This window comes from Petaurus breviceps, unplaced genomic scaffold, assembly GCF_028583685.1.
Source record: "Petaurus breviceps papuanus isolate PSGF00001 unplaced genomic scaffold, PetGlider_PUasm1.0 176, whole genome shotgun sequence".
In the NCBI taxonomy this organism is placed as follows: Eukaryota; Metazoa; Chordata; class Mammalia; order Diprotodontia; family Petauridae; genus Petaurus; species Petaurus breviceps.
This window is the reverse complement of record NW_027185771.1, coordinates 8,441,934-8,465,169: the sequence shown is the minus strand read 5'-3', so window position 1 is coordinate 8,465,169 and position 23,236 is coordinate 8,441,934. Positions and strand designations below refer to the sequence as shown.

At 44.2% G+C, this 23,236-nt stretch overlaps 1 protein-coding gene across 2 annotated transcripts in view; it reads right to left on the bottom strand.

Moving 5' to 3' along the window:
* KLHDC4 (kelch domain containing 4) overlaps positions 1–23,236 on the bottom strand; it is a 94,347-nt gene that overhangs the window by 4,171 nt on the left and 66,940 nt on the right. For both annotated transcript variants that reach the window (XM_069085592.1, XM_069085593.1), the window contains exons 8-10: positions 9,867–9,945; positions 2,787–2,995; positions 276–678 (exon numbers count right to left, since the gene is read on the bottom strand). In XM_069085592.1, coding sequence (XP_068941693.1) covers positions 276–678; positions 2,787–2,995; positions 9,867–9,945 — 691 coding nt within the window. The remainder of the gene's footprint in view (positions 1–275; positions 679–2,786; positions 2,996–9,866; positions 9,946–23,236) is intronic.

Sequence of the window (23,236 nt, the reverse complement as noted above, 5' to 3'; positions counted from 1 at the left end):
ATAACTAACCAAGCTGTCTAAAGACACCAGGACATGGGGACTGAATTTTAAAAATATTTATTATGTTCTATCAGCCTGTCTGTCCCTCAACCTCACACTGCTGATAGATGAATGAAAACTGAATATTGATGAAACTAGCCAAGTGGGTTATGTTGGGGAATGAGTAAGAAGACAGTCCTAGAAGGGTCTGGATAAGAGCACGCCAAGGCCTTTGGCAACTCTTCCTCCCTCCCTCTCTCCATCTATGTCTCATGTCAGCCCCAACCCAAGCTTACTGGGATCCATCTCTACCAAGACCTTCCATTCTTCCATCTTGTGCAGATCCAGGCAGTAGAGATCATTGAGTGTGAACTGGCGGTCCCCAGCTTCAAACATGCCGCCATAGACGTAGAGTATCCCTTGCTTCACAGCCAGCATGGCATTCGAGCGAGCACAGGGCTCTACCACAGGGCCACTGGCCTCCTCAGAGGCTTCCTCCTCTTCAGACTCAGAAACTGCTGACGTCCCAGCCACAGGGATCACTTGTTTAATGGTCATGACTGTTCCATCCTCCGCCACCACCTCTTTGACCTCCTCCTGTGACTCTGGGGGACTAGCCTCTTCCCTCTCCGGATTCTCAACACTCTCGGGCTCTGATTTTCTGCCTCGCCTGCGTTTCCTCTTCTCTGCTTTAGGGCCCTATATTGATGAGAGGAAAGCACATGACTGGGATGCAACAAGCTTTAAAAAGTGTGCAGCTTAAACAAGAGATACAAAGGTCAGAGTCTCTTCCCACCCCTGGGCTCCTCCATTCAGGATATACTTTCACAGAATGGCTGAAAACCTGAGGGAAATCTGTGGCAGGAGAGCCCTAACGCCTGCACTCTGGTGACCGACAGAAAGCAGACAGCACTGGATAAAGAGGAGCTGCCCCTCTCTCTTCAACTACCGCTTCCATGTTGGGAACAGAAGGCAAGAGAAATGAAGTCACTTTGCCATAGAATCAAGATACAATCAGTCAATGGGAACTTCAGGCCCTGACTGGGAAACCCTCCACACCTTCCGAGGCTGGAAAAGACACACCACACTTCAGGAGCAGTCATTGGCTCGCCAAGGAAGCCTGTCTTGAGTAAAAATCCAATTTGCTCCTGAGGGCCAACTGAGACGCGTGTTGTCTCGTTCCCACCAGCTAGTCACCAATACACCTGTCAGGAAGCCCATGGACTGGAGACAAATGGTCTGACAGGAGTCAAAGCCCTCACTTCCAAAGGTTTTCCAAATGAAAAACTATTTTTAGGTTGTTTTCCTAAGGAAAGAAAGCTTCTAAAAATTATCCCACGGATTCAATCCTTTCTTCTCCTCCCACATGATGACTAGTGTTGCCCTGGTAACTTTACATGAAAAATTTGCTGCTTTCTCTAAGTTTGTGTCAAATGTGGATTGAATCTGGGTTATTTCATTTCCTCTGTGTGTAAGCGGTGTGACTTCGGACAAAAGTGATTAAAACCCTCTGTGTCTGTCTCCTCACCCCTCGATGGGAAAGGAGCTGCCTTTCCTGGTACTGTAGGGATTTAAGAATCTCCTAAGAGCAGCAGAGGACGCTGAGAGGGACTGTCTAAATGTGAAGTGTTCCTAGGACTGTCTACAAGAAACCAGGCTTCTTCAGAGGCTGGATGTCCATCTTTCATCAAGACCTCTGAGACCAGGAAACAATAAAAATCTACTATAAATCTTCATTTCAGCTAAACTGGAATAAGGCTCACTTAAAACAGTCCAGTTAGAGAATTGGCTATGGCCACAAAAAGATGAGTAAGAGAGAGAGAGAATACCTGGAGAAGAGAGAAAGGGGAAACTGAGGTCACTATAACAGCTGAGTGGGGCAGAAAGGCCATTCATAAAAAGCTCTGAATTCCCCATATGGTAAGAGCTTTCTAATAAACTGTTAATTAAAAGAAAAGTCAGGAAGCACAACCAAAGAGTTCTAAATCTAAAAATGCTGTAAAGCATTTCCCTGGTGATTGCCTTCACTGGAAAGAATCCAGCATTATCTCAGCTTTCAAATTTCCCTCCATCTCAAGTAGCAGGAAAGGTCCAGCCCAAGCAGATTTTCTCTTCTTCTTGCCTCAGCCCCCTGCCCCTCTGGGCCACCTCCCCTGCCCCAGGCTTGGGGCCTGCTGCTCTTTCCAACAGGCACAAAACCAAGGTTTCCATCTCTCCAGCCCCATCCCCTGCTCCTCAATCTCATATGTCTGGTCTCCTGTTCTCTCTGAGCTTGGTTCACAGACGCTGTAGCGATTAGTCAATAACATGCTCTCCCTCCCCAGTCACATACCTGCATTTTAGAGGAAGTTTCCAGGATTCTGAATACTTTAAACTAAAGGAATGACTCTGGTTGAGCAGAATGACAGAAATATTTGTGGGCAAACCATCTTTTATTACTATTAAAATGTCAACTGTGCCTCAAGTGCTGTCCTAAAATTAGAGGCCAAAGCTGGTATCTTCTCTTTTCTGCCCTAAGTTAACAATGACCCAGGTATCAATTTGGCTGTTATCAATGATTGTAAAAGAATCCACAAACCACTAATAACAAGAGAAATGCAAATCCAATCAGCCCTGAGGTTTCCCCTCCCACCGAGCAGAGAGGACAAGACAAGGCCAGAGCCAGTGCTGGAGTGGCTATAGGAGGGCAGGCACACTCACACACTGCTGGGGAGCCATGAAGGGTCACACACACTCTGGAAAGCAGTATGGAATCATAACGTTGTTACAACATATTTTAGGGATAGGAAAAGGGATCATGGCAGTACCTTCAGCTGTCCTGCAAACCAGCGGTTCTTGGCAATGTCATAGAAGTAAAAGTCATTGAAGAAGTCCCCCTCGATGCTCTCCTCCTCCTCTTCATCACAAACGCCCCCAAAAAGCAGTGTCCGCCCACTGGGAGCCGTGGCCACAGAGAAACCAGACCTGGGAGTGGGCTTCACTCCAGAGGGGCTGACCCGAGTCCACATCCATTTGTCTGTTAAGGGAAGCGAGGAGAGGCAAAGGCATTATGGGAAGAGAGAAAAACAGGCCTTTTTCTATCCAGTCACAGAGACCTCCCCCCAAGTCCCTCAGCCTGCTCGCCCAAGGCACAGAAGAATTCATATCAGGACCAGAGAAAGCACTGGAGAGTTCATTCCTTTTGCTCCCTGTGATAACCTTCCACAGGGAGGCCAAGAAAATGGGCCACGGTCAGCATGTTCTTTTACTGATTTATAAACCCTGAAACTTCAATACACATACAATAAAAAAATATTTACAAACCTCTTTGAGAAGCTCAAAAGACCCTTGGAGGCCTATGAATGATGGGATGAGAAGACAATGATCCCTGCCCCAATTTATTGTTTTTTTTTTTAGTGTAAGACAATGAATCAACAAGAATTTATTAATAATAATTATTAAATAAATTAAATAAAAATTTAATTTAATTAATAATAAATTACTTTATTACTATACACTAAGCACTGGGGACACAGAGAAAAAGCAGAAACAGTGCCTGCCCTCAAACAGCTGACATTTTAAGGGGTTTTGAAAAAATGGGGACCTGCACAGATATACATGAGATACACAGTGAGAAGGGAAGACGGTATGAATTACATCTAAGGAAAAGGGCAATGATACCAAAGGTCCCAGGCATCCACAGACAGCAGGCACGCAGGGGAGTAAGAGTGCTAACATGTGTGTTACACATACAAACACACACTGTGTATCTATTGCATGTGTGTGCATGGGTCTTCTTTAGGATGTGCAAAGTGCTTTGCATACATTAGATCATTTAATCCTGACAATAACCCTGGGGGGTCAGTGCTAATATCGACCCCCATTTTGCAGATATAGAAAATGTGACAAAGGCTAAGGGACTTGTCCAAGGTCACAGAGGTAACAAGTGCCTGGGGAAGGCAGTGAACTCAGGGTGCTAAGCACTGGGCCACAATAACCATGGATCTCAAAGGTCAAGTATAGACTTCATATGAATCAGGGATATCTGGTAAGGGAGGTCACTGATTTTAATATTTCAGTGTCTTGGTGGTTTTTAAAACTGTTATTCATGATTATTTACATTTGCTAGTCAAAATGCCCTGTAAATGCATGTGCTTCTTCCCATCTTTCCCTCAAAGCCTCAGTTATGCAAGCAAACATGATTTAGGCCACCCCCGCCACTGCAACACTTCAAGGTACATATTTTAAGGAACAAGTCAGTCAATCAACAGAACCTACCAAGTGCCAAGTGTTGTGCTAAAGTCACAAGTGCTAGGAGACAAAAAGAAGCAAAGTCCCTGCCCTCAAGGAGCTCCCATTCTAAATGCAGGATAAACAGGGAATAATCAGCAGAGGGCAGGCCTGGCAATGAAGGGGTTTGGGGGCAGCTTTCTGGAAAAAGTGGGATTTTAACTGGGACGTGAAAGGAGCCAAGGAGGTCAGTGGTCCCAGCAGAGGAGAGAGAGCACTCCAGGGGCACAGCTAGAGGCCAATGTCAACGGCTAAAAGAGTATGTGCTGGGCCTGGAAAAGTAGGAGGGCGTGGGGTGACGAAGGGCTCTGAACGCCAAGCAAGCATTTTAGATTTGATCCGGCCTAGAGAGGGAGCCACTGGAGCTGAGTGGAGGAGGTGACTTGGCATAAAAGCACAATGGTCTCAGCTGTGACCATGAAAAGCAGACCCCATTCACGCAGTGGCCTCTCTCCCCACATCTGGTAAGTGACCAGCGATCCTCACTCAGCAGTGTTTTGTTTTTTTAAATTTTACTTATAATATAACTAAAACAATTCTATAACACAGTACAATAAAAAAGATGATCGCGTGTGAAACTGCAAATCTACTATGTACAACTTGCTATTCCTTTTAAATATACAAAGTCATTATGTAAATTTCTTTTTTCCTTTTTCTCTTCTCCCCCCCCTGGGAAATGGTCACCATTAGACACAAATGTGTGTGTGTATGCATACACACAGAATTATTTTATGCATACTTCTATTTGTCAGTTCTTTCTCTGGATGCAGACAGCATCTTCCTTCATGCGTCCTTCGCAGTTAATCTGGGCATTTATAATAGTCAAAGAGCTTCTTAAAACCATGCTGCTGTCACTGTATACAATGTTCTCTTGGTTCTGCTCAGTTCACTCTTCGCTATTGGGTGCAGATTTTCCATGTTTTCTAAGATCACCGAGGTCACCATTTCTTATAGCACAGCAGTATTCCATTCCATTCATTTTTACAACTTGTTCAGTACTTCCCACTGATGGGCACCCCCTCAAATTCCGGTGCTTTGCCACCACAAAGAGAGTTACTATAAACATTTTGGAACATATAGCTTCTTTTCCATTTTTCCTAATCATCTTTGGAATCAGAACAAGTAGTGGTATTTCTGGGTCAAAGGACATATAAGGCAGTTTAATAACTCTTTGGGCCATAACCACTTACCCGTCCATCTAGAGCAACTTAAGTTTTACAAAATGCTTTCCTCCCAAAAAGCCCAGGAGGAGGGAGGGGGGCACAAGGACTATCACAGCCGTATTAGAGATGAGAGAACGGACACCCAACAAGCTTAGCTTGCCCATGGATAAGAACTGAAGAAATGAAGCCTGGGATACAAACCCAGCTCCCCACTCTGAGTCCAAGTGAGTGTGCCTCACCTTACACACCAGGGAAGCATCTATAAAGTTCTACACTAATGAGCTTTCTCAAAATCAGGAATTTAAGGACACCCAAGGACTCACTATTTAAAGGAACTCCAGGAGAGGTTATGTGCACAGAGTCAAAGATCCTTTTGCAACTGAAGCTCTAATAGCAGGAAACTGAGATTTGATTCATAGACTTTTTTTTAGCACAATAACTGTCAATCAACATGTGTCTATTAAGTCCCTCTCTGTGCCAGTAGCTGTGGATCTTAACCCAAAGTCCCAAATGATTCCTCTTCCCTGGATACTCACAGACGGCGCATCATAACCTGCCTGCTGGGCTGCTCTCGACTGCACTGCGGTCCCTCTTGACCCAGCCAAGTTTTATTCTGGGCCCTTCGAAGGGCATGGCATTCACCACATGGAGAGTTTTTTTTTTTTAACATATTTCAAGGATAACTAGGAAGCTATCCTTAACTTTAAGTTGATATATGTATGCTTTCATCACAAAATCAGACTTGGAAGCAACCACCAAACTTCCTGACTGAGCAGCCCCTTCACAGCATTTCAAATACGTGGGCCCAGAGCCCTCCACTGAAGACTTCTCACTGGGAAGCCCATTTGAAGTTCAGATGGTCAAATGATCTGGTTTCTCTTCCTCACGCTGGCCTTTGCCACTTCCACACTCTTCTAGCTCCATATTCTAGGGTCAAATGAACAAATCATATCCCTCTTCCAAAGGAAAATCCTTCAATTTAAGGAAGCTTGAACAATGAGGCTGACCAAAAAAAAAAAAAAAGTTTGTTTTTTATTCTAATTTCTTCCATTCATGAGATTTGGCCCAGTCCAGTAAAAAAGGTAAACGTCACTGGTTCTATTGCACTGATATGAACATTTCTGGAGTACGGCCATTTTGGGAAACTTTATCTGGTCATCTTGTGTGTAACATGGCCCAGTGGTCCAGGTAAAATATAAACATTCAGTGCAAAGAGGCTGAACTCCTTACCCAGAGTTTTAAAAGTCTAGCACACCCACAATATCCAGTCTGATTATCTAGCACCCCAGAATGCTGTATCATAATCACTGTCTCTCCACAGGGAGGAACAGAAGAGAAAAATCAAAGAATAAGCATTTAGATAATAATCAATTCTTATACATGTCAATCAGTGAGGAACAACTCAAAATGTTTTATGTGAAGAAAAATTATAAAAGACATTTTGTATTTCATACTGTAGAATACAAGGACTCAATATCCTGACATAGTAACACAGGAATGTCCTCACATAAAGTATGAAAAATGAAAAAATGATGCTTTAAAATAAGCATATACAAATAAAAGAACAATTTTCCCCTGATTCACAAACTAAAGTGGTCCTGCACTAAATCCCAACGAGAATTATTGATATTAATAGGGCACTGGGCAGTTTACAAAGCACCTGGATCCTACAAGGAAATGCCCCTCCATTATCAGTCTCTGTACAGGAGAGCTAAGTGGCACAGTACATAGTCGAGCACTACACCAGGAGTAGGCAAGACCCAGGTTCAAACCCAAGCCTAGACACTTACTAGCTGTGTGACCCTGGGTAAGTCAACTAACCACTTTGTCTCAGTTTACTCATCTGTAATATGGGAATGATAACAGCACCTATCTACCAGAGTTAATGTCAGGATCTAATGAGTTGAAAATCTTAAAGCGCTTTATAAATGCTAGAGCTATTATTACTATTAGGAGTAATCATATCTTAGCAGGTACCATCCTTAAGGCTTCATTTGTTGTTCTGAGAATTCCAAAAATCATACAAGTTCTGTTACTTGACCATTAGCTGAGTCAAATATCCTTTTTGAGAATGAGGATGAAGTATAAAAGTTGCACAGTACCAAATACTTTAAGGAAGAGGAAAGAAAAAAATTCTTGCTCACCCAAATACTAATTGTATAGGCTGTTTATGAAGCCACCAAGCAGAAAGAATTACCTCTGCCTGGGATTACTGAGGGAGCAAACCCTTCATGGCTCTGGGCCCATCATCGTCAAGGTCCTGACAACACTTTTTCTAACGTTTACTACTCCTGAAATGCCACTCTGGAGTGGGCGATTGTAAAAATTATTCACATCCTTTAAAAGGAAGGAGCAAAGCACCACAGAGGATTTCCAGCAGCAGCCCCAGGATGGCTATCACCATGTGTGTCACTCTGAATTGCACTCACTCTGGCAAATTTGGTGTGTGTGCACATGTATGCAAATGAAGGCAGGTCCAAAAAGGAGCCAGAGCTGACCCCCGAGGACCTACCAATGTTATAAGGGGACAAGCAGGCCCAACAAAAATCATGGCAAAGCAAGCAGACACCTACCTACCTTTCCAAGATTTTCCCCAACTGCAACCCTTTATGAAGCCTCTTTTCTAGTCAAACTGGAATATCAGCTATTCCCTGAACTCTGCTATCCAAGTCCTGCTGGCACAGGTCCCCTCCCTCTTCCATCTCCACCCTCCTGCAGAACTCAGCTCAGGCGCCACCATCAGAAGAAGTGCTCCCTGATCCCCCAGGTGTGGGAGCTCCCCCATTTTCCTCGTTTGTGGACACATTCCATCCCTCCTATAGAAAGCAAGCTTCCTGAGGGGAGGGGCTACTATCTTTTGGTCCTCATATCTCAACACCTGGCAGTGTCGACAAATGCTTGTCAGACTAAATCGAATTAAAGTCCAGAAAACATGTTAAGGTTAACATTCTATCCTCCAAAATAGAGCTTTTACATTAATAACAATGTAAGGGACAAACACAGACATACCCCTATGGAGCCCTTTACATTTGGTAAAGAACTTTATACATTATAACATTTGAGCCTCAAAACAACCCTGTGGAACAGGCACCACAAACCATCTGGCAGAAGAGGGTAATTCTTGGTGAGCCTACATGACCTGCCCATGACAGAGAAGGAAGGGGGTGGGATCCAAACCCAGGGCTCACCTGCCTTCAAGGCCACCACACTTCACTGCCTTTCACAGTTTAGAAGGAGCACCCTGTCCTGGAAGTGGGAGGTCTGGGGCATGCCCACAATGCCCATCACGTGGGTGCCTAGTTATACAGACACCATACAGCCTCGGTCCAAATGGGGGAATCCTGGGAGAGGAGGAAGCCGTCAGTGGGGAAGTATCCACTGCCATGGTTAGGGCCACTCTATCAGGTCATGTCCTAAGGGGGCGTAAACAGAGTTCCTTGCCATGGGGTGAAGCCCCTCCAAGGCACATTCAGAACCAAGGGAAGAGAGGAAGATTCCTTAACACTACCAGGTGAGGTGCTGTTCACCACAGCTTTCCATATCACTTAAACGTGATATCATAGAAGTGCTTGAACCTGATCTTGGAGAAAGAAGAAAAAAGTAAATTGTAGTTCATTTTGTTTAGCATTAATACAGATTCACAATAAAGGTTGTTTTCAGGGGATGTCTCAGAGCTGAGACCATGGAAGATCATCTAATGCTCCAAACCTTTCATTCTACAGATGAAAAAATTGAGGCCCAGAGATGTTCAATGACTAATCCAAGATCACACAGCTAGTCAGTCAGTGATAGTGCTGGAACTAGGAAGCAGGCTTAGACTTAGAGTATCCTGATTCAGCTCTTACCCATCCTGGGAAGGTCTCTGGGGTTCCATTTCCTCCCTCGCATCTCGAGAATCCTGTGGCCCCCTAATGCCCATGATCATACAGGGATGCAGTGGGGACAGAGGGCTAGTCTCAAAGCTAGAAAGAAATAACTGGAAGAAGGTTCTATACTTGACCATTAAATTTATGAAAAATGCACAATCTGAACAAAGTGACCAACAATGAAATGAGCAGAACCAGGAAAACAATGAATGCAGTTACAACAACACCATTAAAACAAACAATTCTGACAGATGTGAGGATCAGCCACGATGCAGGGGCTGATGAGGAAGCAGGCTCTCCTCCTCACGGAGGGCCAGAGTCATACAGGACTGATCACAAAATGAAGGCGTCTGCACATGCCAAGGAGAGCAGAGCTTTCTGGCACAGATGAAATGTAATATTAAAGCGTCCCTCAATGAACTCTGATCCTCCCCACGGGCTTCCTACTTGGTCCACCCTTGTGCAACCTCTGATAATCCCTCATCATGATCTTGTTTCTCTAAGAGGAAGAAAGATGGCCTGGCTTTTGACAAGTGCCTGGAATCAGGGCTGGTGTGAGCAGGCACCAGGGGCCCAGCAGGTACTGTACCTCCTTCCTTTCCTTCCTCACACTTCAGCAGGAACATGTCTGAATGCAGAGTGCCCCTGTCAACATCCTTCTTCACTCTCTGCAAAAGGAAAAGGGAGACTCAAGTAATTAGGACTGACATCTACACCCAAATATTCATTCAGGGCATCCCCATAAGCTACAGAGTTTCTTTTTTTAATTATTTTTAATTTTCAACATAGATTTCCATAAGATTTTGAGTTACAATTTTTTCTCCCCATCTTTCCCCTACCCCCCCACCCCAAAGTAGCAGCCTACTGAATACCTCTTCCCCCAATCTGTTCTCTCTTATATCCTCCCCCATCACCCCCCTAATTTTCTAGTAGGGCAAGATGGGTTTCTATACCCTAGTGCCTGTATATCTTATTTCCCAGTTGCATGTAAAAAACAACTTTTTTTAAACATTTGCTTTTCAAACTTTGAATTCCAGATTTTCCCCCTTTCTTCCCTCCTCACCCACTCCCACTGGGAAGATAAGCAATTCAATGTAGGTTATATATGTGTAGTTACCCAAATCATTTCTATAGTAGTTATACTGTGAAAGACTAACTGTATTTCCCTCCATCCTATCCCACCCCCCACTTATTCCATTTTCTCCTTTGACCCTACCCCTTTTCAAAAATGTTTGCTTCTAACTACCCTCTCCCTCAATCTGCCCTCCCCTCTATTCTCCCCCCTCCTATCCCCTACTCCCCTATTTTCCTATAGGTTAAGATACCCACTTGAGTGTGTATGTTGTTCCCTCCTTATGCCAAATTCAATGAGAATAAGGGTGTCCCATTCCCTTTCAACTCCCTGCTCTTCCCCTCCATTGTAACAGTTTTCTCTTGCCTCTTTTATATGAGATAAGTTACCCTACTCTATTTCTCCCTTTCTCCTCCTCCCAGTAAATTCCTCTCACCTCTTAATTTTATTGTTTAGATATCATCCATTCATATTCAACTCATCCTGTGTCCTCTATGTATACATGTACACACATATGCCCAGACACATATATATTTATACACATAAACATCCTCCTATACATATATATATAATATACATACACACACATATATTCCCTTCAACTATCCTCATACTGAGAAAAGTCTTATGAGTTACAATTATTATTTTTCCATGTAGGAATGTAAATAGTTCAACTTTAATAAGTTACTTATGATTTCTTTTTCCTGTTTACCTTCTCATGCTTCTTGTATCTGAAAGTCAAAATTTCTGTTAAGCCCTGGGTTTTTCATCAAGAATGCTTGAAAGTCCTCTATTTCATTGAATGGCCATATTTTCCCCTGAAGCATTATACTCAGTTTTGGTGATCAGTAGGTGATTCTTGGTTTTGGTCCTAGCTCCTTTGACCTCCAGAATATCATATTCCAAGCCCTTTGATCCCTTAATGTAGAAGCTGCTAGGTCTTGTGTTATCCTGATTGTGTTTTCATAATACTCAAATTGTTTTTTCCTGACTGCTTGCAGTATTTTCTCCTTGACCTGAGAACTCTGGAATTTGGCTATAATATTCCTAGGAATTTTCTTTTTGGGATCTTTTTCAAGAGGCGATCAGTGAATTCTTTCAGTTTCTATTTTGCCATCTGGTTCTAGAATATCAGGGCAATTTTGCTTGACAATTTCTTGAAAGATGGTGTCTAGGCTCTTTTTTCGATCATGGCTTTCAGGTAGTCCAATAATTTTTAAATTATCTCTCCCGGATCTATTTTCAAAGTCAGTGGTTTTTCCAACGAGATATTTCACGTTTCCTTCTGTTTTTTCATTTGTTTGGACCTGTCTTATAGTATCTTGATTTCTCATAAAGTCATTAGCTTCCAATTGCTCCAATCTAATTTTGAAGGAGTTATTTTCTTCAGTGACTATTTGAAATTCCTTTTCCATTTGTCAAATTCGGCTTTTTAAGGCATTTTTCTCCTCATTGGCTTTTTGGGCCTCTTTTGCCATGAGTTAGTCTATTTTTTAAGGTGTTATTTTCTTCAGTGTATTTAAGATACAGAGTTCTTAAACCTTTTTTTGTGTGTCACAGACCCCTGGGGCAGTTGGGTGAAGACAATGAAGCCCTTTACAAAATCATGGTGTTTATTTTAATTCATAATTAAGGAAATGCTAAATTTTTTTTCCCTATCCAAGTTCATGCCCCTTCTGAAACCTTAGCTTCAAAGGGAGATTTAGAGTTGGAAGGGATCTTAGTGCAGTCGCCCTGTTTTGCAGAAAGGGAAACTGAATCCCAGAAAAGTTAAATGACTTGTATTAAGTTCTTTTAGGTCTAAAGTGGCAGAAGCAGAGTTTGAATTAATGTCTTTAGACTCCAAATCCAGCAATCCTCCCAAAGCTGGGGACACTGCTGCCTATGTTTAACTATGCTATTTACCTGAGCCATCAGGTTCTTCCTGGGGCATATAAAACAACCCAACACCAAGGAGGAGCTCCCCTAAATGTTTTGGTCTCATGTGGTGGAGACATCTTCTGGAGCTTCTCGTAAGGTGAGTTTGGTTTTCCTGTTCTTTTCCTTCCATGCCGGATGAGTAGATAAAAAAGGATTTATTTTAGTAAGTGATCATCACTTCTATACCCTTGACTTTGAACTCATTATCTCAAAATTAAGTATATGACTGACAACTCATTCTCTAATTAAGAATGGAGAGGGGAAAAAAGTGAAGAGGAAAAAACCCGACAGCTCCGATTACCATATGTTCAAGCTTAAAATATCTTCCTCCCGCCCTCCTTCTCCCTGGAGCTCCCCACAATGGCTTTCGCCCAACTTGCTCTATTATAAGGTGGCACCATTCAATATCACCACGGTGATTTTTTTTTTCTTTTTAAAAAACTGTTTTAACTCCCGTTGACATTATATGCACTCAAATAGATGAGAACCAAAGAAAGATAGTAAAAGCAGAAGCATAAACTGCAATAAACAGAAAATAAACACCCAAAGAAAGCCAATCACGGAGCAAAACCAAAATCAAAAACTGCAAATGATGAAACAAAGTAACAAAAAACCATTGCAAAGGCTCCTGAGAAAATCACACCTCTGGTTACCTACTGGTAAATAAAAGGCAAGGGGAATCCTACGACCTATGTTCCATCCCTTTTCGCCTGTTCTAGTACTTGCTTATTTGTAATTGCCACCATCTTATAAAGAAGGGGTTCTTTACCTTGGATCTGTGAACTTTTTTTTTTAAAACATTTTGATAACCATATTTCAATATACCTGTTTCCTTTGAAACCCTATGTATTTTATTTTATTTTATTTTATGTCTTGGGGGTCTATGAGCTTCACTAGATGCCCTATGCATCCACGACACAAAAAAAGTTAAGAACATTCACTATAAATGGAGATTCAGCCTCATGGGCAAAGAATCAAATAAATACTTCATCAAACAACTGGCTGCCGAAACAAAATTAATTAAATATTTTAAAAACAATCCCACCTCCCAATTACTCCAGAACTTTAGGTATAACTAAGCCCAGATGTGTCTTAAGTCTTCTTGTCTTCACCTCCAACTGATGCTATCATCCTAACCATTACTCACCCCAGCATAAACAGCATTTAACCTCATATCTTTACAAACATCACAAATAATAACTATAATAGTAGTAGTGATGATGATGATGGATTATGATGACAGAGTTAGTTAGGGGGTACACCTGGAGTCAGGAGGACCTGAGTTCAAATCCAGCTTCAAACACTTACTAGCTCTGTGACTCTGTGCAAGTTACTTAACCTCTGTCTGCCTCAGCTTCCCCATCTGTAAATGAGGATAATAATAGCACCCACCTCCCAGGGTTGTTGTGAAGATCAAAGGAGATAACATTTGCAAAATGTTAACACATAGTAGGCACTTAATAAATGCTTATTCCCTTCCTTTCCCTCTCCCTAACAACTTTCAGTACGTTTTAGGGATTCCTCATTTCCTTTTGTACCAATGTCAGACAGGGCTGAACATTATAGGGAACTTAGCACATCAGCACTGTGGTTTTTAGGAACATCTTTTCAGTAATGATGACAATATTTATATAGTTCTACAGGGCTCACAATGCACTTTACATATGTTAAATTAACAAAGATGACAAAGATAAGAATAGTCTACTTGGAGGGCTTGGGGGAATTTAGGCATAACAGTACAAATGGTTGGTGGACCTTCCAATCAGTACAACCATGTTGAAAAACAATTTGGAATTATTCAAATAAAGTCACTAACACGTCCCTATTCTTTGACCCAGAGATCCGATTTCTAGGCTTATATCCCAGAGAGGCCACTGATAAGAAGAAATTCACCACATACACCAAAAAATTTAAGACAGTATGTTTTAGTATAGCAAAGAACTGGAAACAAAGTAATACCCGTCAATGGGGCAATGGCTAACACTGTGATACATGAAAGTCATGGGATAGTTCTCTGCTAGAGGAAATGACTAACATGAATATGGAGAAGCATGAAATTCTTCTATGACTTGATGCAAAGTGAAGTAAGTGACAATGACCTTGGTGGTGTCAACATAAAGAACAAGTAACAGTAAAACAATCAAACTGAATGTTGCCAAACTAAAAAGAGCAATCTTGGTCCCACAGAAGGGACATGACTAGATCAGAACAAATCCTTTTATTAAGGGGAGATGTCCTGTGAAGTCTGATTCAGTCAAAGGGCTGCAGCTGAGGACCTGGAGGGCCCTGAGACAGATACTTCTCCCTATTCCTTTGTAGGTGTGTCTGCAGGACTGGGGCAGGAGGGGAGAAGTGTCCAGGAGTATACAACATTGCATTTAGTGCCAAATTTTTTGAGTTTTTGATTCGTTTTGCTAATCCCATCCCCCTTCACTTTTTCTTTTTTGCATTTTTAAAATAAAATTCTTTGTTACAAGGGAAAATTATCTGGGAGGGGAGGGATACAGGAAAAAATCTGGACAAAGTAAAAGATAACAATTAAAATCTTTAAAAAAAAAGTTCCCTCCTTTTAAACTAGAATATTAAATTACACCCCTCTTTTCCTCGGAACCTGTCAATCAGACAGGAATAAAGTTTGGCTAAACTGGTGCTCTGTTTCAGTTTGAAAGACCAAAGAGTGGCATTAGAAGGAATGATTAAGAAATAAAAACCATAGTTAACACCCACACAAAATAACTGGCCATGTAACTTTGGGCAGGCAAGTTACTTAACCCCAACTGTTAAAAAAAAAAAAAGAAAGAAAGACCAAATAGCTTCTACTCTCCACAACTATCAGAGCATTATTTAGAAATACTAGAAATTTCAAAGTTGGCCACATCTACAGTCAGATATAAGAAAAACACATTTCAAAGGTAAAGCTGATTTTGTTTTTGTTTTAATTATCTGCCATTTTAGATGGTCTGGGCCATGAGTGCAGCCTAGAGTGTCACTTAGATGAGTGAAACCACATGGAGAATCTGCCTGACTTTTCCACAGTGGCTTTCTGACTCCCAAGAACAATGAGCACAGGGCTAAGAAGCCTTGAAAGATGAGTGTGTTGGGGGGTGGAGATGAAGAAGAGGGCTACCTTTCCGGGGCCTGGATTGTGGAGCCAACAAAGCAGGGGGGCTAGAACACAGAGGGCACCCACGAAAGCCATGTGAGAGCAGGCTAGAAAGGGAGGCCAAAGCCACATGGTGGAAGGTCTTACATAAATGGCAAAGGAGTCTGCAATTTATTCTACTGAAGGCTTCTATAAAAATTTAATATTTCCCCTCAATTCACAAGCAGTTGTTGTTTTCTCTCGCCTTCTCTCCTCCCCTCCCCTGATTGGGAAGAAAAAGAGAAACACAATCCTTGTAACAGACAGTGACAGTACATAGAACTCAATGAATCCCTGCCCCTTCTGTCCCTCTCGGCAGAAGGGGAGCAGCACGTTCCATCATGGGTCCTCTTTCTTGGACTGAAGCAGGGCTTGCCCTTCAAAGCTGTCTTTACATGCTGCTTACAAAGCTGCTGCTATTCTTCAGAAGACTCAAGAACGCTGAAAGACCCAGTGATTTGCTCTAATTCCAGAGGGCCAAGGATGAGGCACCGCACACGCACCTCAGGACAGAGGCGAGGGCTCTGGATCTGGAAGGAACGCCATGGGGTCTGTCTGGGTCTTCTGCCTGACTATAAAAATCTGTGTGTTTGTTTTTTCCATTGAGGAAGGATAGAGATTGGGGAGAGAGAAGAGAGTTTTGCTACTTGAAAAAAAATTACGACAGTAATGCTGTGACTGGATAAACTGCTCTTCTGGACCTGCTCGTTTCACTGAGCCTGAGTTCATACAATGGTAAGGCAGCTGCTAGCATGTCTATTGTGCTCTAAGGTTTCCAAAGCACTCTACAAATATTATACCATTTCAGCCTCACAAAAACTCCAAGAGGTAGATGCAGTTATTTTCCCCATTTTACAGATGGTGCCAGAGGCTGGATTTGAACTCAGGTCTTCCTAACTCCACGTCTAGTACTCTGTCTGCACCTCCTAACTGATGGGTGTAACATAGAACCTGAGATTTATTTTAATTTGCATTTCACTAATTATTAGTGATTTGGAACATTTTTTTCATATCACTATTTAATAGTTTGGACTCACTGAAGGTTAGAGAAGAATGCCAGGGTAAGAGCAGTGCCATAGGAAGGTGAGTCTGACAGACATCTGCAGGCAGCCATCTGAGGGACCAGAAAGTGGAGAGGCTACTGCAATAGTCAGAGCAAGAAGGGATGGGTAGTAGCCATGTGAGCAAAGATGAGGCATCTTCAGATGGGAGGGATATCATGCAGGTAACCATCCATGAGACTGGGCAACTGACAGGCTAAGAGGATGAGGAAAGGCAAAGAACTAGGTATGAAGTCAAGTTGTGAGCCTGAAGGACAGGGAAGAAATAAGGAGGTCTGGAGGACAGTGAGTATGAAAAGGCAGGACGTTGAGCTGGAGATGCGAATGGGACACTGAGGCGGCTGTGCCCAGCATGAAACTAGAGGGCAGAGAAAGAGCAAGATTCAGGCTGGATCAATAGGTCTGGAAGTGATCTGCATAAAGATAATTAAATCCACAGGAGTTAAGATCCTCAAGAGAAGACCCAGGGTAGCACTTTAGGGGATACTTAGAATAGAAGACAGATGATGAACTAGCAAGAGATTGAAAAGGAACAGTTAAATACAAAGCAATTAATGTCAACAAAAAAAGTGTTAAGGAAGCCAGGAGAGAGGAAAGTGTGCAAGAAAAGGGGGTGATTGATGGAGAAATCAAGAGGACGCCAGAGAAAAGGCTTCTTTTTGCTCATGGAAACCCTCCTCTTCTCAGCTGTTACTGCAGTGTTGCCAAAGAAAGGTCCCAAAGAGGGGGGTGTGAGTAGACTGCCTCCTCTTGGTCCAGGGAGTTAGAGAGCACAAAAGAAAAGGGAGCAGGTTTCCCCCACATGCCAGATGGAAAGAGCATGGGACGAAGAGCTGGATGAAACAGAATCTCTTCACAACTGAGTGGCAGTGCCAAAGAACCCAATGGGAGGATCAAGGAGGAAAGAGATTTGACAAGATGGTTGGGCCAAGGTGGAAAGGGATGAGAGGGAGGGGAGAAGCAGCAAAGGAAACTGTTCCTAACTCCTCAGATCTCAGAAGCATGGCCTAGGGCATCAAGAGATGAGAATGTGCCAGCCACATCCAGGAGAAGGATCAAGCACCTAAGGCCCCCACCTTTCAGAAGTCTATCCTGACTGACTTTGACACTGGAGCACTGAGTGTGAGAATCCACAGTCAAACACTGAGAAGCTGGAACCAGAGGAGGTATAAAGTTCTGGCCAGGCAAAAACGTCAATGAATACTTGGTGACTGGGGCCTGAGGACTGGCTTCGTGCCAAGCTGATGGAGGATGGCAAGCACCTGGGAGATAGCCCTGATGGCTCTGGGTCTCTGGTGATCAGGGCCCCAGGATCCCAGGTCCGCTCCCATTCCAAGATAGTAAGAGAGGAAGTACACCTAGAAGAATCTTCACATTTGGTTAGGTTGCTCCTCACTAGACCCCTCCTAGAAGCTTTTCTGGCTTGGTTGGGCCTGTCCAGTCTCTAGGAATCCTGGGGTTCCACCATGCCAGAGGACTTCAGTGGAAACAAAACATAGTGACTAATGCCATCTACAGTGCCAATCCTCTGCCCAGATGGAAAATAAAGCTGAAAAAAAAACTAAGAAAGTTGCCCTTCTGGATTCAGTTTTCTAAGCCCCTATTAAATTAAGTTGATCCACATAAAAAATTAAAGCAATTGCTAGGAAAATACTGTATACTAATTGTTTGTTCTACAATTTGAAGGGGGAAAAACACTCTGGTTGCTTTAAATTGGAACTGTGAGTGGGAGATGAATGTGTGGGTACAGATATGAAGCAGGGTGGGGGTGGCAGAGGAGGGGGGCAGAGGACAAGAGAGACAGATCTGCTGGCAGCGCAGCTGTTTGCCACAGAGAACTCAACAAGGTGGGGCGGGGAAAAGCACACTGAACACAAAGTGCAGAGCTGAGTGCTGTCAGCTCCCACGTCATACAGGGCTTGTCCAAATAACTGCTATCATTCATACTGAGAACACAAGGCCCCGTGAAACTGGCACGAGAGGCCCCGATCGCACTCTGCTTCACTGACTGAGAACAGACAATTCCAATCCAGACTCCGTGCCTGGAGTTGTCTTTTTAGGAATTCAAAGAGAAACTACTTTTAAAAATTCAAAAGCACCTCCCCATTACAACATCCATGTGGCTGTCAGGATAGCCAGCCCTATTTCAGAAGAACCTCCCTGCTTTCTTCCTAACCTGTCAATGCTACTCATCTTGGTCCAGCAAGATTCCTGGACTTCAATTTGCCAAAGTTCTCTTTCTTTATTGTTCTACATTTCCCAGAGTAATCACTTCATTTTTATGCCCTCCACACAGGTGGCGTTTCCCTAAGGCTGAGCAAACACTGGATCTGGACTTGGGTTCCAGTGCTCCCTCTGCTCCCTGACACCTGTGTGATCTGGGCTGAGTTACTCTCTTCACGAGGCACCCGTAGAAGACGAGGGAGCTCTGGACTCTGTGGGCGGTGTCCAGCTCCGATGTTAGTGTGTGTGCCAGGTGCGGCCATGACAGCGAGAGGCAGCAGGGGGCCGCCGTTCTGCATCCCAAGCCTAGCTCCCTGCTCCGTCTGGGCGGCCCGGCTACAGGGCCTACGCGGGTTCTTCCGGCGAGGTGCAAGGCAGTGAATCTTCTGACATCTGCACAGCTCCATTCAGTGGCCTCGTCAGACAGACTGCTCGGGTTGCCTAGCAATACAAAGCCCTCTCTACTTTCCACAGCTACAGATGCAGCTGCTGCAGTCCCATCTTTTAAGAAGATGGGGGAAGAGAGGACGACCAAGGGAAAACTTGCTATAAGGTCAGAAAACTCTGAACATGTAAGCTCGTTTATCCAACCAGACTGTACGTGTTGCAGAATGCTGCCCTACAGGAATGTGTCCAACCCGCACAAAACAGGCGTGCCAAACCATCTACTCCCAGCTATTCAAGTGGGAAGCATTCGCAACACAGATTAATTGTTCATGTTCTTCTGTTAATTTCTATAAGGGTTTCAGCTGAAATACCATGTAAATCAGTCAGTTCACACTCTTTGCTGCAAGAGGAACATTTCTACTCTATGCCTATTTTGATAAAGTGAGGGAATATTTAATTTGACAGTCTCGACTAATTTTCACCTTAATGAATGAAAATAACTGGTTTCCACAGGGAGGAATCTAGCCCCTACTTTTTCTTCCAGCCACCCTCTGTGCCTAGCTCTCCCTAACACAATCTTCCCCTTGGGGCATGACCACTTGACATGGTCCCATTTCCTATCAGAAACTCTTAAACTCAAAGCATTATAGTTTCACCCAAGAAGGCTATATCTCTGAAGAGTTCACAGTTCACGCTCAATACCCAGTATAGACCCAAAGTGTAAATCACCTTTAATTCTTGCTGGTGGTGTTACATGGCTGCAAAAACCCCAATCTGCAAAATGCCAAATGCAGGCAACCATGCCATGGACAGTCACTGGCAGGGGTCAGGAGGCTTTAGCACGCTGTCAAAGATGGCATGCATGTAAGAAGGGGCCTAACAAGGGACAATCTGGACAAAGGGGATGTGAAAAGGCAGCAGGCTGGTGTCATGTATAGAGGATACAGAGGAGGAACCATCTGAGTGAGCACTACCCGGGCTGACCCTCTAAGGAAAGATGTGGATAAACATCACACAAGATGAGAAATGTGCATGGGCCAAGGTGTGCAGCACTGGCAGAACACCCAGAATCCTAAATCCATTGTGTAATGACTGGGGCTACACAGAAAGTCTTTCTGTTTCCCGGGATCTGGAAAAAGTTAAGTCAATCCCAGGACGTGAGTCCTTGCTATGGGGAGCTAAGAGTCCAAGGACCTGCTCTGATTCAGAATCAAATCACACATCAGGACACGGGGCTATGGAGAGGGATTCTACACTTCCTCTTCCCAGAAAGGGCCATCCTTCAGTGGGCCTCACACCAAGTATGTGGCATCACACACCAAGCCTGGGTGTTCTACTTGTTTCCTGCAGCTCTGACTCCTCTGTGCCCTCAAGCAGTCACACGTCTGTCAATGTGCAGGCTCTAGGGAACCCAATTCTCTTTTCCTGCTTTTTGACTCAACTGCTGAACCAACAGCACAACTAAAATGATGTTTTGGTGTCTGATGGCACTCAGCGTGGGTCTGTGTTGAAACAAGAACAAAGCTAAATTTCAGAGGGTGGCGTGGCTGAGGCAACGTTCCCCATGCACATCGGTGTTTACCTTCTCTGCTCTCATCATGATGGCAACAGGATGGGGAAAACAGCCCCAAAGCTGAAGCTGGGGAGAAGGGGAAAGGCAAGAGGCAGATGCAAAGAGCAGTCAGTCCAACTGTCAAAAAGCATTTATTAATGCTTCCTATGGGTGAGGCACTGAGTGGAGGGCTGGAGATACAAAAGAAGACAAAACCACCCCCAACCTCACAGCACTCAGAGTGGAAGGGAAGACAACGTGTAAATACCTACATACACATGAAATATATACCAAGTGAGTGGAAGGCATCATCAGCCAGGGATATGGGAAAGGTCTTCTGCAGAAGAGGGATGTGGGCTTAGTTTTGAAGGAAGCCAGGAAAGCCAGGAGGCAGAGAGGAGTGGGGAGAATCCCTCTACCAGCACAGTCAGGAAACGGGAAGTCCTGTGCCTCCTTGGAAGCAAGCAGACCAGTGCCCCTGGATGCCAGACAGCCACTGCACCAAATAATGGCCTACTTCAATTAAAGATGCACGCCGTATAACCTTAACCAAGTGTTTACCATATTTATAAGCAGGCACCTCTAAATCTAGTATTACAAATCATCATATATGGTACATTTTGCAAAAGCTTCCAATCAAATTAAAAATACTGCTTTTTTTCGCTGTGCCAAAATACTCAGAAAGGGTTTATTAGCTTTAAGCCATCAGCAAATCCGTTGGCCAACTGGTTATAGAAAATGAGATGAGCCTTCATTTTTCTGGGAGGGGAAGGGCAGAGTTAGAATCCAGAAATTCTCCAGAGGAAACTCAATATATGATAAACCAACCCAGAAAAGGCCCAGATTCTACTGAGCTACAAACTAACAAAAGGGCCTCAGCTGCTCTCCCTGCCCACAGACCCATGTCTGCTTAGCAGCTCTGACTGTTCTCCAATCTCTGAGGGAAAGAGTAGTCAACAATAATAATAGCTGGCATTTATATGATGCTTTAAGGTTTGCAAAACGCTTTCCAGAGATGAACTGCTTTCACTCCCAGACACTGAAGGCAGGCACTATCATCCCAAGCCACACACAAGTAGGGGGATGCCCAGGGCTAGTTACATAGCTAGTGTCTGGGGCAGGATCTGAGCTCAAGGCTTTCTGACTCCAGGTGCTGAGCTCTGTCCACAGTACCACCCAGCTGCTCGGGAAGAATGGGGCAGACGGGCATGGAACGCATGGAAATGCAGTACATGGGCAGAAGACAATCTCATGCCATCTGTAGAGTTTTAACACGCTGCAGAGAACAGCAGAGGCGTTTCTAACTCAATGAAGGCTCCTTCCTCGCCCATCTCATGCCCCTGAGCGCCGATCCTCTTCTGGGGCTGCGGCGGCAGTGAGGCATCTTGCCTGAGACAAGCACCACAATCCTGCTTCCATGCTGCCAGCACCACCACCAGACCCATTCTGAACATCAGAAGCCCTCCCAATGGCTGCCAATCTAACACTGCTGAGGACATGAGGCCGGAGTGAGACAGAAACTGGGGCCGCCCACCATCTGGCCCAAAGGGCTGCCCAGCACAAAGCGAGGCCAAGCGAGTCAGTCCAGAGCCTGTCAGAGGCCTCCAATGGCTTCCCAAGCTCGGCTATCATTACAGCTCCTGCTTTGACTTCTTACTTCACCTGCAGAATTAGTGTCTATTTCGCTACATATTTATCCTCATTAATTCAAGATCATAGTTACATACAAATGTCAAATAGCTCCATCTGCAGCTCTAATGCTTGCTTTTTCCAGAGGGAAAAGAGCTCACTCAACATCTGGGAAACTGACTTTAGACAGACCAAGATGTGGTAAAGCATCTCACAACGACAGAAGCCACTGTGCTCCTGGAACGTTCTGGACACGGTTCTGCCTCCTCGCCTGTGCTCACACTATTCCCCCCCCCCCCTCCTGGGGGTGCCTACTTTCTCCTCAAGGATCCCAGAAACACTTTGAGGCCCGGGTTCAAGTGCCGCCTTCTCTGACAATAGCAGCCCATGACAATCTCTCCCTCCTCTGGACAATTCCCATCTGTTCTCTTCTTTGGCGTTCATAACATGTCGCCATGTGGATGAGTCTTGTCTGCCCAGATTTGATGCTCATTTCCTGGAGAATCTTTCTTGCTTGTTGCCCCCACTGCACACAGAATCCATGGGGTTACAGAGCTGCAGCAGCCCTTAGATCTCCCCAGAATCCTCCTCAGAGGCCTTGGCATGGCATGCTGTGGCCATGACATTGGCCTCTCCAAGACTGCCCACAGCATGCAAGTTGTGGTAGGTTCTACTGAACTGGAATGACTTTAAGTGTGGCCCTGAGTGGTGGGCTAAGGCAGGCCTACGCAAGCACATTACATGGGGAAGCAGCAGGTTGTGGGGAGTTATAAGAATTTCAAGATGGAAGTCCCCTGGCACATAGGATGACAAACCACTAGGAGCTGAGGGATCCCAATGGCAAAGAGTTCCTGCCACGTGGGTCACCAGAGTTCAGATTTCTGGTTTCATGTATAAAAGAAGACACTAGCCAATGCCACCAAGTGACAAGAAGACTACGGGGGGCTTGGGAGAAAGCCCCCCTCTCACGTCC